Below are 13,046 nucleotides of genomic sequence, written 5' to 3' on the forward strand. Positions count from 1 at the left end.
ATATATATATATATATATATATATATATATATATATATATATATATATATATATATATATTATGTATACCCTTTTGGTCATTTTACATGTTAACTGCTAATCTAAACAGCTAATTTTACCAAACATCTTTTTACAAACTGCTAATACAATCCACTGGTCAAACCCGCTAATATAATCCGCTATTTGATAACCGCTAACACAATCCGCTACCGCTAAAATCTAACCGCTGATAACCAAACAAGCCCAAAGAAGTTGACGACGAAAGCCAGAGTTTATTTTCAAAGGCATCTTTTAGGATATGACTTTTGAGGCCAAAGTACTTGCTGAGAAGTACCGAAATATAAGAATTTGTTTAAAACCTGGCCTTTACTCTATTGTAATACAATTAATTTTAGCAACAGTTTGCCCAACATATGCATAAGTTAGACTACATATATGTATGCAATTCATAGTTAAAGTAAAAAAAGATGAGCATAGTTAAACACAACTCTCTCCTTACACCCAATCTTACTAGAAATCTTTCACCTCTTAAGCTTCAGAGTTCAGACCTTCAGTTCTTCAATTTTCAACATCTTAATTCAAATGAAGGTACAGCACAACCCGATTGTAAATGAATTCAGAATTACATTTCAAAAATCTCACAAATTTTTAGCCAAAAAATTAAAGCAAATTGCAGGGAGATATGTTGAGCATCATGGGAAGTAATTCCATTGCCTTACAGTATCAATCTCGGCTTGATATACAACATTTATAATTTCACAAAGCTCATTTGCGGGGTAAAGGGTGAAGCCTTTGGTGTACAACAAAGGACCACTGGGTTACATTGGACTAGGGAAAGAATCACCTCATGGACCAGCCTGTGTTTAATATACAACACCTGTAGTTTCCGAGAGCTCATATACAAGTCAAAAATCGGACTTTGTTGGGAAAGAATCATTCGCCTGAAACTGATAAATAACAAATTTGGAAGAATCTAGTCAGTGAACAATTCATTTCAAATGTTCCTCCTCCAACACTTTCTGCTAATGTACTGCTTCCTCTCCTAAACCTTTGATTTTTTCAAGGAGTGTCACTCCTCTATGCATTGTTGAGACTGAAGCCTTCCATCTGCAAAAAGTTCAATGAAATGTTTTTCAAGCCTTTTTGCTCCTACACCTGGTCTTAGAACATCAGCATCTCCCCAAACAGCACACCTGTCATTTTCACCGTTGCCCAAACACCACCCACCAGGGACAGGTTTCCCAAGACTACGGTGAAGAATTTCACTATCAATCTGGTCAAGAATTGGGTCACGTTCCTGAAATGGTGAGGCAAATGCAGCGCCACTCCTTATCATGCCTAAGAAGTCACTGGAGTTCAGCACACGGGCCTCCTTTCTAGAGTTCAGTGAAACATACTGCAGGTTGTGGTTGATGATAGTTCTATTGAATTGCCTTGAATTGCACAATACAGTGGGGAAATAAACAGCATCGGAAGATGGTGTATTTGACAAGTACATTAACAGCGTCCTTGGAAAGTTTTCAGTACCTAGGATGCAGAAGTCTAAGAACTTTCTGCTCAAAATGGAATATGATGATCCTGCAGACAAAAAGAGAACCTCAGGGATTATTTTTCCCAGTACTCTAGTATTAAAAACTTATATGTAGCCAGCTTGTCTGAACTGTGAGGTTTCATAATCAATTAAGTACAGAAGAAAAATATGATAAGACATAATGAAATGCATCATCAAAAAATCAAAAAAATCACACTTCAAAAAATTTAAGAACTCATACAATGATGGTTAAGACTATCTGCAAGGCACAAGTGAAGAAAAGAAGCACTATAATGGTATTCAGACAGCTTCTAGGCCAATTCCTCAGGCTGAACCAACCAGGAGAAACCGGCATATATGGTCAAAGACACATTGCATTTCAGAAAGAAAGAGTCAATAATTGAGAGAAATCTCGGCTGATCCTAGCACAGTGAACAGCAGCATAAGCTAGCCAGCACAGACACCGAATTCAGGGTGATATATCCATGTTATGAACATGGCTAAAATTATGTCTCGTTCTTTAGACTTTCTTTGTTGGACACACTTGGGATACAAAATTGAGTTTTTTAACTCAATTATGAGTGGATTATTTATTCATTCTCTCCCTCAAGATCTAAGGTTCAAGACATGACCTTTGCAATGAATTTAATCTTATGTAGACCCAAGCAAACAGTGAACTGTGAGAATATATCAAGTAGGCTCGATTTTTTTTCCTTTTTCTCTTTTTACATTTGAGGGTTTCTTTATGTGAGTGTGTATACACTGTCTTTTTTTTTTTTTTTTTTTTGATANTTTTGATATTACAATAATAATAAATATTTACTATTCATGTCCCTGGTGTTACATTGCTACCTGTTTGTTGAAAATTGAGGGTCACCATACCTGTGTCATGTTAGGCATGCCATTATGGGTGTCCTATGGAGTATTAGTATTTAGTATAGAATTATTTTTATGTATATACTATTATATGTCCAATTGTCCATTTAGTAGTTCGTATATACTTCAAGTTCATATAAATGTGCACATACATAAATTAGACTCCTTATCACTTTTTTTTAATAGCACTCTAGAGAATAAGAGCTGAAACTAATAGTTTACAATGGTCTTCAGCGTACTGGTGCTTTTATATTAGGTGTTGTAGACTTGTAGTTTAGAATTCAGAGCATTTAAGATCAGATATTGAAATAGACACATGGGTAAAATTAAGCATATCAGCAGAGTGTTGGAACTCTAGTTTGAATTGATAACTGAACTTGGGTTAGATATACATAGTGATGTGTTAATCTTTAGATCCATGAAGATTAAAAGATACTCCGTAGTCTGTAGTTAATAGTGTCACAGGAAACATGAATGAGGAAAGGGAAGAGAAATGCTTTCTATGCAAAAAAATAAATGAACATACTGAGTATCTATCTATCCATGCACAAAACATAAGGATAAGCATGCTCACCCCTGAACACGCGAAAAGAATCCGGCAGAGGCCTCTGCTGAGTTGCATAAAATATCTCACTATCCTCCACAAGGTACAGCCCGGGATCAACAATTATAGGTTTCAACTTCTGGGATCTACAATGCACAGCACACTGATAAAGTTAGAAAAGATTAAAAACCTTTAAACACCTCTAAGATTTTTAATCAGTCACTTGTGGTGTTTGTACTTGCAAAGTCAAAAGGGAGAAAGGGGAATGCACATACTCTCTCCATCCAATATAGCTTGTGTGATTGACAAAATTAAGATCCTTGGGCAGGTACGACAGAATGTGAAGAAGATCTAAAAATCAACCAGACAGATAAATGAAGGATGAGTCCAATACAGTATATATATATATGCAAAGTAAAAATCCAATAACTATGCGACTATGTTAAACTACTTGATCCTATTGCAAACATAAGTGTACAAGTACTCCATCTAATATACCCTTAGTACAAGAAATTACTGAAATTGGAACGGAAAGATATACCATCTTGAGTTACGAGAGGGTAATCGGCACTAGAGAGATTGATGAACCAATCCCAGCTGCTAGAAATGCGGAGAAGAATCGACGCGCCATGGAGCGTGGAAGATATGGAAGAGGAGCCTTTGGAGTAGACGAAATCGGCGTTCCCCAAGACGTGAACATTACGCGCAGCCCTGAAGAGGGGCACAGTGTTGACAGAGAGGGCCAGCAAGTCGCGGTCGGACTGGGGAGCGGAGCGGTCGAGGTGGAGGAGGTAGTGATTGCGGGGGTGGTAGACGGCGAAGAGGAGGCGGACGATCCGGCCGGAGTCGCCGGCGGATCCGGAAATGTAGTAGGCGATGGATGGGGGGCGAGGCGGAGGGGAAGAAAGGTCGCCGTGAATGAGGACGCGGTGGGGATGGGAAGGGTGGTTGGGGAAGAGAGAGGTGTCGGGTTGGCTGGGCGGTGGAGTAGAGGGGAGAGTGAAGAGGGAGACGATTAGGAGGAGAGAGAAGAAGGAGGTGGCGACGAAGATAAATGGGGTGGAGAGTAGCCTTGTGATGGCGGAGGTGGCGGAGGAGGCGGCGGTGGTGGACGGTGGTGTTTGGTTAAACATTTTTGTTTACTGTGGGGGCTGAGAATTTGATACTTTGCCGGTTGATTGGGGTTTGCTAGGTGATCTGTGCCGACTCTGCAATCTGCATTTCCTTTTATATTTCCCTTTTGTATTTTAAATATGTATATATTTTTACCTCATTGATTAAGGCCAAGTTCCGGTATGCTCAAGTCTTAAGGTGTCGTTGGTGTGATTGCACAATTAAGTATGTAAAAATTTACCAATTGTGTTAGAAAACGCATAGTCGCACTGGTGCATTTTGTGGTGTATTGGTGCTAATAAAGTATATACTGACCGTATAAGCTATGGGCTACGTATTTGAGGTTGGTCTGGGTTAGAATACTTGGCCTAATTATCTCTTGGGTTCAGTGATGTGCTCGAGTGACGTGACAGTGGACTATAAATTCCCGAGCTCTCCATTATAGCCTCTAGAAACAGCAAAAAGTTCCTCTCTCTTGTAATTAATGCGGTATTTATGGTGTAGCTAGGGGACAAGTTCCGAGCTCTCATCATGCTAAGCACATGGAATGCATACACGGGCTCCGGTCGTAACGGGGTCAGGACCATACACATGAGGTGAGATGCCTTTCCTTTCATATGGGTGATATATGTGGGAACAAGGTAATGAGGTTGGTCCGAGCCATGTTAGATATGATAATAAGGACTTGCTTTGGAGAGGTCCGGAGGATAGGCCAGTGAGGTTGCCCTTCGGGTCAGTCTGGCCTCCAGCCGTGATGCGTACCAAACCCCTACCGCTTGTACCAACTCCATGCCCGAGGGATATTCCATATCAAATACGTTTTTTTGTGCATTTTCTAACACTATTGGTGCTTTTTGCATACCTAATGGTGCTACCGCACGTTAAGACTTGATCATATTTGAGCTAACATCCAATGATTAATTTTCTTCACACTGTGTGCTCAATTTTATTACACTTTGTTTTCTATATTATATATAGGTATTGGATTCGTTATGAGATACTCCGTAAATAATAATTAATCTCAGTCTTACATTGAAAAAATAAAATGGATCGGATCAAATTTTTGAATAATTGATTGACATTTTAGTAAATATCACCAATTTTACTATGTAAACTTGAATACAAAAATCTACAATTCTCAAACTTTTTCAAGTTTGCACATTTAATATTAACATTTTGTATATTTAGTATTAAAAGGTTGCACTTGCAAAAATGCGAAAGCGCATCGCACTTAGGGTTTCGATTTTAGAGTTTATGATTAAGTTTTTTGTTTTATTTGACCTAGTGGTTCACTTTTTAGTTTTTACTACTTAAGGTATAGCATTTAAGGTTTATATTTAAAAATGAGCTTTTTAGTTGATTTTATAAAATTTACCAGGTTTACATATTTAGTTGTTAAAGTTTGCATATTTATGTGTTTAAGTTTGCATAGTGAAGTTGATGATAATTACAAAAATGTCATCGCATCTTTTAAAATATCTGATTAGACCTGTCGAATTTTTACAGATGTAAGATTGAGATTGATTCTTATTTTTCTCAAATAATCAAATATGCCCTTGAACTTTTACCTGAAAAGTCAATTAAGTTCTTACACTTTTTAAAGTTACAATTAAACCAAACAATATTTTATTTTGGTGCAATTAAGTCTAAAACCAGCTAGTGACATGTGATAGCAGGTCACTAGAGTTTTGACAACTCTCTAGCGACACTCCGACATTATTTTTGACCACAAATTGACTGTCGACTGGCGCAGATTGCCAGTCACCATAGAAGAACTCAGAGGAGGCAACTAGAACTGGTTAATTTTTTTTTTTTAAATCAAAATTAATTAATAAACACTATAAATATCAATTAGTCATTCATAACGCAGAATTATGTTCCACAAATAAAACGCTAAACGCCTAAACGATTACAATTGCCGAACGCGGAGCACTAGATAAAAGCCCGAATAAGGCGTAAATAAAATCAGGTCGGCCTAAGGGTATAAATGTCCTTTCAACTTGCGAATCGATTCGTATATTAGGGCTCCGAACTCAAAACGAACTTCTTTCCGGTTTCCAACCGATACTTGTTAATCCTCGTACCTCGAAGCTCATTCCAAACACTTTCTGCAAAATCAATAGCCTTTGCTGCAAAAGGATGTCCTTCATTGATGAATTTGAAACCAGTATGCCTTTGCTTTCTCTTTATCTCCTTATATTTGTACGCACGTATACTTTGTATGTCTTTGTAAATCTGTACACAAACAATGCTTCCATTTATTTCTATGGATAATATGCCCTAGGTAAAGCCCTTCTTATGGTGATAGCATGTGATTGTGAAACTTTACTCAATACTCTGTTGTATTTGAATCCGCGAATTGTTTGAGATTCAGAAGTCTCAACTGAATTCGGGTAAAAAGTTATGGTTTTTATGTGGAAATGGGGAATTGGGATGCGTATCTCATTTGTACTTTATTCTCTGATATTGAAATTGATAGCTCTCTTCAATTAAGATGCCCCATTGCCAAGAATTACTGAATGAGTAAACAGACTTTGATTGGGGGTGTTAACACTTACACCCAGAATAAAGAAAGGAAGGGAGATTTTGTTCTATGGTTCAGACATCAACTAGTTCCTCAAAAAGAGAGGAAGTTATTTTTCTACTGATTTTGAGTTTTGTGAATGAACAAAAAAATGTTTTTCATTTCAGACCCCCGGGGATGATGGAATGGACCATTATTGGAATATATATATATATATATATATATATATATATATACATTTTGTTTGTTTTTTGTTTTTTGTTTTTTTGTTTTTTGTTTTGTTTTGTTTTTGTTTTTGTTTTTTTTTTTTGTTTTGTTTTTGTTTTGTTTAATGCACAACTAAAATGGGGATGAGAATTCTAGAGTTGTACTGGATATATGATAGCCTTTCTATAAAAGAAAAAGAAAAATTATACAGTTATAGATATTTGAAGTTGTAAAAGGAATCCTTCTAAATTCATAGTTAGTTATATTTGGCTCACTTTGATATTTAAAATGTAAGTGGGGGGTCCATTGGACTACTGGAGTATTACCCTTAGCACTAAGAATAATGTATTATACTAAGATTAGATACATATTTACACACTCACAGACATACACACACAAGGATACCTGAAAATTTTCAGATGACTTCAATGCACTTCATTGGATATGCCCTTGAACCTTGTAACTACTTCCTCCTCGAAAACATTGCTTTGTCATATATTCATATAATACTACATTGTTCACCATTTTCAGATTTGGAAGTCCTGCCAAATATACTACAGAAGAAGTATGGATTGATGCGTGATCTTGATAAAAGTTTACAAGGTATGATTTGCATCAATGGTGAATATTGCAAATTCTTTGTTGTTTTAATCTCTGAATTTCTCTTATGCAAGTGGGTCTAGCTAATTTCTCCCTAACGCATCACACACGGTTTTCTTTACCCAGTATTGCTTTAATTTTTGAATGTATTGATAGAAACATATTCTATATAGGATGTCTCAGTTTTCAACTATTATGATTGCAGAATGACTATTGCTTCTCTACTTCTTATATCTAATGTTAAGCAAGCCCTTTCTTCTGACCAGAAGTCCAGCGGCAAAATGATCAGCGTTGTCAACTAGAAGTAGAGGATATGAAGCAACGCATTAAGAGTGGCAATATTGCATCAGACTCATCACTTATCAAGTTCTCAGATGATGCACTGGATGAACAAAAGCATGCCATCCGGATTGCTGACGAGAAAGTTGCATTAGCTATTCAGGCATATGATCTAGTATGAAACTCTACTCTTCTACTGCCAATAAAGAAAACCTAACTCTGCTTTCATATCCCTGCTAAATCAAGTCTACTCTATGCTTATTTGTCTATGCTTTGCCACTTTCTATTTTACCAAGAAATTCAAGAGTTGGATTTTGAGAATTTGATGATTACTTATGCAGGAAGAAAGAATTAGAATTAATAGCTTGAGCTGAATTGGAGCTGTCTATGCATGTTAATGTAGGAATAAGTGATGGAAATATTTTGCAGTTTCTAGGATATTAAAACTATGTGCCAAAGTTCTTAGATGATTACCAATTTAGTATATCAACTTCTGTGCAACAATTTTAGTGGTAGGGGTGTCGAAGTGGGCCGAAGCTCCCGGGCTGGCCCGCCCCCGCCCCGCGGTGGGGCGGGTTAGGGTCATAAAAGACATGGCCTGCAAAAATGCGGGCTTAACGGGCCTGGCCTGTGGAGGCCTGCAGCCTGCGTGGGTCGCGGGCCAACCCGGGGCTAGGACTTGTTTATTAATTTATTATTATTATTTTTTTCTCTTCAGTCTCCATGATCACAACTGAATATGTACATAATATATGATGCTCTTTACTGTGTTTGCATGTATATATGATCGAAAATGATACATGTACTCCCATGGAGTAAAACTCCCGCCATGTGTCATGATTTGATTTATAGAAGAGAAATAAAATAATAAAAATTGTGACCCACCAATTTTTCTAGATGAATCAAAATATGACATGTAAGCTGGGAGTAAAAAATGGAGTAGATAATGGGAGTATGTGTAATATTACTCATATATGATTATATGTAAGATGTGACCTTGTTTCTTGTGCACACACACACACACACACACACACACACACACACACACACATATATATATATATTCACGCATAATATATGTATCTACATAATAATATGTAAAGAAGAATAAATTCTTTGTTGGCGTTTATTTTTCTTAATTTTATTTTTGGGTTTCTACAAAAAGCCCGCGGGGCGGGCTAGGGTCACTTGAAACTCTAGCCCGCAAAAGCCCACCAAAAATTAGGCCCACGGTGGGGCGGGTCGGCCCACTTTGACAGTACTAGTTAGTGGCAATATGATAGCAAGTTGGTTACGAAAGTAAATATGCAGTCCAAAGTGATAATAGGCAAGGAATTAAAGAACCTTGTATTATTTAACAACCCTCGTTGATCAAGCTTACAATGGCTATCACATTTTTTATTTTCCCAAATACAATAAGGAATTAGCCAATCCCTTTTGTACAGACACCCTTGAATGCAAGGATATTTAGTTTATCTGATGAATAAGTGTACTGATTTCAGCTTAATAGATTGCAAGATTGTTAATCAAAGGTAAGCTAAATGACTCAATATAGAAACTTAGGAGAATGGATAAAGATTTAGGTTTAAGGAGCAATTTGATCAGGTAAAGTTTTTGACATAAGTTTGATCACTAAAGATTAAGGTACAAGTTTTGTAGACTTAAATAAATGCTCAAAGTAATATGTGCTAGAGGAGGGAATTCAGATATCGAGCCAATTTGATTGTTTGGAGCATTAAATAGGGTGTTTGAGATTTGCAACATGTTAACTTTACTGAAATACTGGATGTACTGTCACTTCTGGGTCAGATGGACCTTCTTCTGTTGAAACTATGTCCATATGAATAAAATGCCAGAGTATAACCATGGCCTCTTTTTGGAAGCACTATCATGAATGGTGCCATGTCTGTGAACTTTGTCCTTTTATTCAAGTTGAAAAACAGATTAGAAATCAACTGATGGTAGAAGGTGTTACTGGCATCACTTCCTCTGGAATTTTAGCTAGCAGATTAGGCGGATGCACCTGCTTTTGTTGACTATGCCTATGCGTTATATCTGAATTGAAGACAGCTCAAGTGTGGGATGAGTGCACTTTTCTTGAATAGTGCTTACTGTAATCCTGGCCAGAGAGAAACTTGCATAATCATGGTAGAAGGTGGTACCATGAAGTGTATTCATAAGTTCAAAAAAATGCTTCAGAATAGCTTTGGAGGAATTGAAGCCTTTACTCCAAACCAATTTTGAAATCATTGACTCAAAACGTGTTTTCAAATGGTTTATAAATTGAATATGAGGAAATGGATTCAACCCCCCCAAAGGAGAGCTAATTGAGCTTACTTATGTTTAACCAAATTATTCAACCTTTACAGCTTTAACCTATTAAAGCTCTTCATGAATTTGCATCATTGCATTCCTTATTACAGGTTTGGAAGAAGGTGGATTAGGAATTCCTTCACACTTAAAACACAATTGTTGGCTTTATTATTTGTTAACATCAAAATCAAGATTGTTAAAGAACTTAGTGCTAACAATAATTTCATTTTTTTTTTACGAAAAAAATAAGGAAAAGAAATTATCCAATATCCTCTAAATTCACAAAAAAATTTGACACAACAGGTAGATACTCATATTCAACAGCTTGATCAGTACTTGAAAAAGTTTGATGAGGAGCTCCGTAGAGGTAAATTTCTCCTAGCTTAAGTGATTTCCAGATGCTTTCTGGAGTTGCTGAGATTTATTCCTTCTGTATCATAGAACAATTTCAACTTTTGTCCAATATTCTTTTAATTTAACAGTTGCAGAGAGAGAAAATGCAGCAGCAGCAGGTTCACCTACTTCAAATGTTGACAACAATGTGAAATCTGGAAGATCTGGTGATAGTAGCAAAGGGGGCCGTAAAAAGTATTGCATTCCCTTTTCTATTTTAAACTTCTTTTGTGTTAAGGTCTATGACATGTGCTGCTTTTTTTAATGTTGTTTGACCCAACTTGAGGTTTTTGAAGAAGAGATTTTTTAAAGACAATTCAACTTTTAATGGCTTCTACATTTTGAAGTAAATAATTTCCAAAAAAGTTGTGCAAAACAAGCACATAGAAACTAGATGGCGTTAGTCCTTTTCAGTTCATATAGGCATTTTTTCGTTTCTGTTTTGCTTTGAATTCAATCTATTGTTTGTATAGTCCCTCGTATGCTCTTGTGTAGAGTTCTGTGTTTCTTCTGTTGGTTAGAATTACTTGTGTAGGAATAATAAACAAGAGAAAATGGCTTTCAGTGCTTTTTTGCTTGTGTTCTGAGTTGATTGAAATGCTTTAACTTCATTTATTCCAGTGGGCGGGGTGCATACAGAACCTCCATGATTTTCCATTCTTCGAGTTCACTAATTCAATTGTTTTGTTGTTAGAAATGACAGCATTGCTTTCGCAAGGCTTACACCTCAGTCATTTGGTTTTATATATATATATATATATATATATATATATATATATATATATATATGAAAATATTGTGAACTGCGTAGATAAATTATACTAAACAACAGTCCATATGTGCAGGACTCGTCTTGCGACAGCAACACCCGCAGCTAACCCAACCGGTATGGATTTGGATCTACCTGTTGATCCAAATGAGCCAACATATTGCTTCTGCAACCAAGTCAGCTACGGTGAAATGGTTGCATGTGACAACCCAAATGTAAGCTATCAGCACTTTATGGCTTTGGATCTTTCTCTAATATTAGTTGTGTGCAGCTTTTATTGATGACAAGTTTTTGGCCTCTCGACAGTGCAAGATAGAATGGTTCCACTACGGTTGCGTTGGCCTTAAAGAGCAGCCTAAGGGTAAATGGTACTGTCCTGATTGTGCTGGAAAGCGCGGGCGCAAGAAAGGCAAGTAACAAAAGTGTGCGCAGATAAATTGTGCCATTACGTTGTCTATATTATTTATCGCACTCGGTTTTAATGTCTTCGTTGCTCCCTCTGTATCTTTATGGTGTCACAGTATATCTGTAAGAGGTTATGTTAATGTGCAGTAGTTTTTGTAAGACAAGGTTTAGTTGAAAGCATGAAATGAAGCACCCATATTTGTATCAACTATTGAAATATCGTTAAATATAAAGACATTTCAATCTTTTTTTTATACAAAGTATGTTGAACCGCTGTATTATTTATGTTTATTTTTTTTGAAAACATTCATAATTGAATACCGAAATGTCTTTGTATTTAACGATATTTAAACTGATTTGTTGATAAAGGATAAAAAATGGTCATGCTACAGTAATACTAGGACCAAAAGTGAATGTTCTAATAAAAAAAGGTTAAAAGTGGGGGATTGTCACATATAAATCTAGGACCAAAAATGGAATTAATTCTATGATTTATATACTTACTGTCATAAGTACATATACTATTTTATGTTTTTACTTTACCCATCTCTATCTCTATCTATATTAAAGCAAAATGAAGTAGGGAAAAATTTTTCCCGCTCAAGCAAAGAATATTCTAGAAAGCAATCTATTTACTAAAGAGAATGCATTTAATAATTTAATATAAGAATCATTTTTTTTTTTTTGCCTAAATGCCTGCAAACGATTGATTGGCGTGAAAGAATTAATTGCATCTAATTTTATAGATAATTTCAATTTTTAATACATTACTGGCTGCTGCAATAAACATAGCGTGGATGCAGAATTCGAAAGGTTGGCATCAGTATTTATTCTTCAACAATTTACAAAACACAATTCAAATTATTGCAAGATTTGAGATCTTGGGCATCAAAATGTATTAATTGTTTATAGCTTTACTCCATTATAAATATCAACAAATGCATCTAAAAATTCCAACTCGAGCAGCATCTGAGATCATGGTGAATGCTATGAAGGTTACCAGAGAGATAAAGGAGACATGAACATATTTGCGAAAGAATATAACTGCAGAGGGACTTACCAGAGAGTTCCAGGCACTATAGAGAGGGGCAAAATTTATAGGGAGCCAACCGGAGAAGGACATAATATTGGCTGTGGAGTCGCTAGAAAAACGACCATGCCACGAGCTAATTGAGCGAATCGTAGAGGACGATTGCCGATTGCCGATCATGCCACAAGCCTCGCCTTTGACGTCCTCTGGATCGATGATTGCCGTAGCGAATACGAGGATTACACGGAGCAAGAAGCTAAGTAGAAGATGGGTTGGAAGGTGATTCTTGCAACCAATGTGATTGTGACGTCGAAAGTATCCAGTACCAAAGCCAAAACAGTAAATCAGACTGTAATTTTTTTTCTTATTGGGCAAAAAATCAGACTGTAGTTTGGGGTTTATGTGAAAAAGACTATGCACTTGGTTCCTGATTTTCGTTTCTATTTTCTTTTTCCTTCAGCA

General features: G+C 36.4%; 2 protein-coding genes and 1 long non-coding RNA gene across 4 annotated transcripts; 1 reads left to right on the forward strand and 2 right to left on the reverse strand.

Annotated features, from left to right (window-relative positions):
- Positions 1-477: 477 nt before the first annotated feature.
- On the reverse strand, positions 478-4,156 carry LOC116000934 (beta-glucuronosyltransferase GlcAT14A). Its single transcript, XM_031240809.1, has 4 exons — positions 3,493-4,156; positions 3,227-3,302; positions 2,982-3,097; positions 478-1,578 (listed from the first exon to the last, which is right to left on the reverse strand). The coding sequence occupies exons 1-4, from the start codon at positions 4,082-4,084 to the stop codon at positions 1,070-1,072; spliced, it is 1,293 nt and encodes a 430-aa protein (XP_031096669.1). The 5' UTR covers positions 4,085-4,156; the 3' UTR covers positions 478-1,069.
- Positions 4,157-6,077: 1,921 nt separating this feature from the next.
- Positions 6,078-13,046, forward strand: LOC116002571 (PHD finger protein ING1). Of its 2 annotated transcripts, XM_031242737.1 has the most exons (8): positions 6,078-6,231; positions 7,327-7,398; positions 7,662-7,849; positions 10,291-10,354; positions 10,470-10,575; positions 11,226-11,364; positions 11,456-11,558; positions 12,550-13,046. In XM_031242737.1, exons 1-8 carry the CDS (start codon positions 6,204-6,206, stop codon positions 12,726-12,728), a joined length of 879 nt encoding a protein of 292 aa, XP_031098597.1. In that variant the 5' UTR covers positions 6,078-6,203; the 3' UTR covers positions 12,729-13,046. The 2 variants fall into 2 exon arrangements, with proteins under 2 accessions (XP_031098597.1, XP_031098598.1); XM_031242738.1 differs by lacking the exon at positions 12,550-13,046 and having other exon boundaries at positions 11,456-11,810.
- On the reverse strand, positions 12,265-12,728 carry LOC116002572. Its single transcript, XR_004094509.1, has 2 exons — positions 12,615-12,728; positions 12,265-12,523 (listed from the first exon to the last, which is right to left on the reverse strand). It is a non-coding gene; the product is annotated as an uncharacterized LOC116002572 (long non-coding RNA).

This window comes from Ipomoea triloba, chromosome 13 (assembly GCF_003576645.1).
Source record: "Ipomoea triloba cultivar NCNSP0323 chromosome 13, ASM357664v1".
In the NCBI taxonomy this organism is placed as follows: domain Eukaryota; kingdom Viridiplantae; phylum Streptophyta; class Magnoliopsida; order Solanales; family Convolvulaceae; genus Ipomoea; species Ipomoea triloba.